The 4,268-nt window shown below is 45.5% G+C and overlaps 2 protein-coding genes across 2 annotated transcripts in view; one reads left to right on the top strand and one right to left on the bottom strand.

Moving 5' to 3' along the window:
• Positions 1–246: 246 nt before the first annotated feature.
• Positions 247–2,408, top strand: SARC_04468 (hypothetical protein). Its single transcript, XM_014301699.1, has 2 exons — positions 247–360; positions 666–2,408. The coding sequence occupies exons 1-2, from the start codon at positions 271–273 to the stop codon at positions 2,328–2,330; spliced, it is 1,755 nt and encodes a 584-aa protein (XP_014157174.1). The 5' UTR covers positions 247–270; the 3' UTR covers positions 2,331–2,408.
• A 766-nt stretch (positions 2,409–3,174) lies between these two features.
• Positions 3,175–4,268, bottom strand: part of SARC_04467 (hypothetical protein) — a gene marked incomplete at its 5' end in the record, with an annotated part of 11,645 nt that continues 10,551 nt past the window's right edge. The window contains one exon of the mRNA XM_014301698.1: positions 3,175–4,089. Within this exon, the coding sequence (XP_014157173.1) occupies positions 3,412–4,089 (678 nt within the window). The remainder of the gene's footprint in view (positions 4,090–4,268) is intronic.

Below are 4,268 nucleotides of genomic sequence, written 5' to 3'. Positions count from 1 at the left end.
CTAAAGATATATGTGTGTACAATGTTCACGATATGAACCAGTCCTAAAAACAACTTAGGTAGGCCCTTCTGGTCACATCATATCCGTTATAACGTTTTAAAATTGAATAAATATGCGTTTACGTTCAACTTCTATCCCGTAGCCCCATAACGTTATGAGCTTAGAATTGTAGAGTTGTATTATGTTTATAAAAATATATTTATATAAATAGTTAAACCGTAGTTGCCCCGCCAACATATATGTGCATCCTGAGCATCCTACAACGCCTCCATGAGCTTCCCACTTATCGATTCCCAAATTGAGAAATTGCAAGCGAACAAGAAGAAATGGGTCAACACATCGTTTGCAGACAAAGTGCAGGTACGGTGGATTGGATTGTGGCACCCTCAAGTCGAAACTTGTTTACGTACATGTCTGCCCATGTGTTATTGTTGTAGATCCGATAAGATGCATTAATCGTATTATTTCTCTGGCCTTATTCTGATGGACCTGTCGCTTGCGAGTATTATCTGTTTTGCTTCACTTGTATTGCGATAAGTTTATCTGTTCTACTTTTGAGTCGCTTAGGCCGGTTGTTTATCAAATATCATGATTGATATAGCAGATATCGTCCGCTATACCTCACATATTCCAAATTCTCTACCGCAAACAAACGCTAAGTATAGATGCTGAAAAAGAGCAAAGAGCTTTTGCATGAACATGGTTTGGAGTGGGCAAAAGCTGCTATGAAGGCCAAGGGTTATGTGGATGATCACCATGACTACGAACATCTACTCGGCGAAGAGATTTTCGGTATGGCTCAAGCACAGGGCAAGTCATTGAATTACTACATCGCCACTTTTGAACCTCTGGCCAAACAACAGGCTAGCAAGAAGCCATATTCAGTGCCTGGCGCGTATGGAGGTATGACCGAGAGTATCGACGGTAAAAGTACCGTGTGCAAGGTGTTCCCGTCCAACATAACTGAGAAGGTGGTGTATGGTGTGCTATCTGGGGAGCTTTGGGTAGAGCATGTAGACCTGAAAGCAGGTCAGAAGCCCAAGCAAGGTTCTAGAGCCCTCGATCGAGACTACTCTGGGGATGTTGCCTTAGTACTTGGTGCAGGTAATCAAACTGCGATCCAAACCGGTGATGTTTTATACTATCTTTTCAACATGCAAGATGTGGTGCTCCTCAAATGGAACCCCGTGAACGACTACGGTCACAAGTTCTTTGAGATGGTGTATGCACCTTTCATCGAAGCTGGCGTGGTTTGCAGTATTACGGGTGGAGTGGACGTGGGCAAGTACCTCACTTCACACCCGAGTTTGAATAAGATGCACATGACTGGCTCTGGTGCGACGCACGACCAGATTGTGTGGGGTCCCGGTGATGCAGAGACCATCAAGAGAAATAAGCAGGCTGGCAAGAAATCGTGCGATAAGGAATTCTGTTCGGAATTGGGCTGTGTGAGTCCCGTCCTGGTTACTCCCGGGGAGTGGAGCAAGGCTGAGATGGACAATCAAGTCCAGCACCTGGCAGGAACAGTCGCGCACAACAACTCCTTCAACTGTGTGGCGTCTAAGGTATTTGTGGTGGACAGTAAGTGGGCGCAGAAAGAGGAGTTCCTTGCTGGCCTTAAGAAAGCTCTAGCGAGTGCGCCTACGCGCAACCCATACTACCCCAACTCGCACAAGCGTCACGCAGAAATTGTGGACCACTACGGTAACCGAGCAGCGGTAGTAGGTCAAACCAAGAAAAGTGCAGATCATCTAGAAACCACTCTAGTAGCTAATCTCAAGAGTAGTGCGGTTGCCCAGGACGAAAAAGCCCTTGTGTGGGAATCATGGACACCTTTCGCGGCGGTTCTGGAGATGGACCAGACCGACGGCAGTGTGAAGGATTTCCTAAACCAATCTGTGGCATTCTGCAACGAGCGCTTGTATGGCACGCTTGGTGCGACAATAGTCATCGACCCCAAGTCTGAGGCGGATAATAAGCAAGTCTTTGAGAAGGGTATTGCGAATCTCAATTACGGTACAGTCGCGGTGAATGCCTGGACTGGAATCGTCTTTATCACTCCGAACATGGTGTGGGGTGGAGCACCCGGAGCGACAGCAGAGGATGTGCAGAGTGGTGTTGGATGGGTGCACAATTCAATGCTGTACGACGAGGTCCACAAGAGTGTCTTCCGCGCTCCCTTCCGTATGCCTTTGGGACTCAAATTGCCCTGGAACCCGACTGTAGAGAATCTACGTGCCTACGCGCAGGTGGGTGCAGATGTGGAGACGCAGGGTGGTGTGGTGAACATGCTCAAATTCTTGAAGCAAACCGTGAGTTCGTGTACTTGAGGTATTTGTGAAATAGGGCTATCCGGCTGATGGCACGCGCGCATGCGTAGATAAAAATAAATATAATAATCAAGTTAGAGGTTCACATAATATTGTGCGAGGGGGTACATCCACGGTCACTCGAAAAAAAAGGTGAAAAAAAGTGAGTATATTTAGTTGGTTCGATGTGTTGCTGAAGAATGGCACTTCTCGCTCTATGAGCCTGTTCTGATGCTAAATTAGATCCTGGTACTACTTAATTTGGTAGAACATACCACTTTTATTTACACTTTAGTATCGGCAGTACCTTGTAATTAAAATCCTTGCCAGCGGCACCGGAAGTACCGGAGTATATATATACATATATATGTATGTGTATATGTATATACAACCGGGACTAGTGACGACAGCACTCGATCATTCTCAAAATATGGCCTCTAAGCTAAAGGAGAGCGCCATTATGGGATGCGATACAGACTTCAAATCAGAAAATGTGAACAAAAAGGACTTAAGTAGATTTGAGTGCGGTCGATGGGGTGAGTATAAGGGATGAGGTTTGAACATTTGAACAGTGGATTGAGGGCGAACGAGTTGAGACTAGGCGACAATGAATAAATAACGATGGCAATTCTGCTGCGTATCTGACTTATGCTTTTGACTATCAATGTGAGTAATGTGGCCAAGACAACCGACGGTGACACGATACAAGGGCGCGTTAGGCGAAAGAAATTGCCAATTCCGGCCCAATTTAGTAGTGAGAGGATAACGAGGACAAGCAATCGGCAGTTCCGAATTTTTGCGTACTGTAAATGTCGGCGATTCTGATAGAAAATATCTAGAGGGTGTTAAGGTCCTATTAGATTTGTACGGCTATGTACAATCATAGCTGAGTTGTTTTCCTCAGTGTTTTAAAGCTAAATCAGCGGGCGAGACACTTTCAAACTGATAGGACCCGCGAAATCTCTCGTTGAATCTTTAGCGTTTAATCATGTCCTAATTTTATTGAGTGAAGTATAATTGTATATGTATACCCAAACAGGTCCCTCCGTACACATACAGGTATATTCATAACCTCATCCACTTCTGTAAGCAAAATAGCTTTCTATTCAGAATCCGGTTCTTCGTCTACAATATCGGGTATGTCATCCATATCGCTGCCATCATCATCGTTATCGCCCACGTGCTCGCTCGTACCTACATCCGACAGTGCGACGTTACCCGTGTAGGATGGCGTGTCAGTGTCACGTGTCAAATTCACCTCCGTCTCGCTCAGCGTGTCTGTACCTGTTGTATGTGCACTTGCAGTACTTGGCCCCGACGCCTGAAGGTCTGGTTCGCCCGTAGGCGTACCTTTGTCCTCACTCGTACTCTCAGCGGGTGTTCTGGTTTCAGTCTCCGTTATAGTACTACTATTCGCACTCCCCACTAGAGCTATGACAGTCTTCTCTTCAGCTCCCGCTTGCTCATCACTCGCCTGCACACGCGAGCGCTTGACTGTGGGTTGTTCAGGTGCATCCTCTGCGCGTCTTGTGTGCGCTTGTGGTTTGTGCTCGTGCTCTACTTTCTCTATCACTGTAGCGTGAATGTGAGTGTGTGATGTTGGTTGTATACTTCCTTCTGGTTGGCTGGTGTCCATCTCCGACCTCTTCACTGTGATTGTATCCAAACTGGCCCTGGTCTCTGTGTGTGCGTGCGTGGCGGTGTCCGTGTAGCTCATGTCTACAGCCGTCGACTCAATGGACCGCTCCTCCATTAAGGAGAGTCCTATCAGTCGATTACTCTGCAAGCATAAACAAAAAATTGACATGGGACTGGAGTCATAGATATATATATAAATGAATATATGTTTACGTATATATATATACACATATATACTTATACTTATACAATATTCAATGCATGCATGTATTTACCAGAATATGAATATGAATATATACATACATACATTATATATATATG

The sequence above is a fragment of the Sphaeroforma arctica genome (assembly GCF_001186125.1).
Source record: "Sphaeroforma arctica JP610 unplaced genomic scaffold supercont1.252, whole genome shotgun sequence".
NCBI lineage: Eukaryota > Ichthyosporea > Ichthyophonida > Sphaeroforma > Sphaeroforma arctica.
This window is presented reverse-complemented; position numbering and strand designations above follow the sequence as displayed.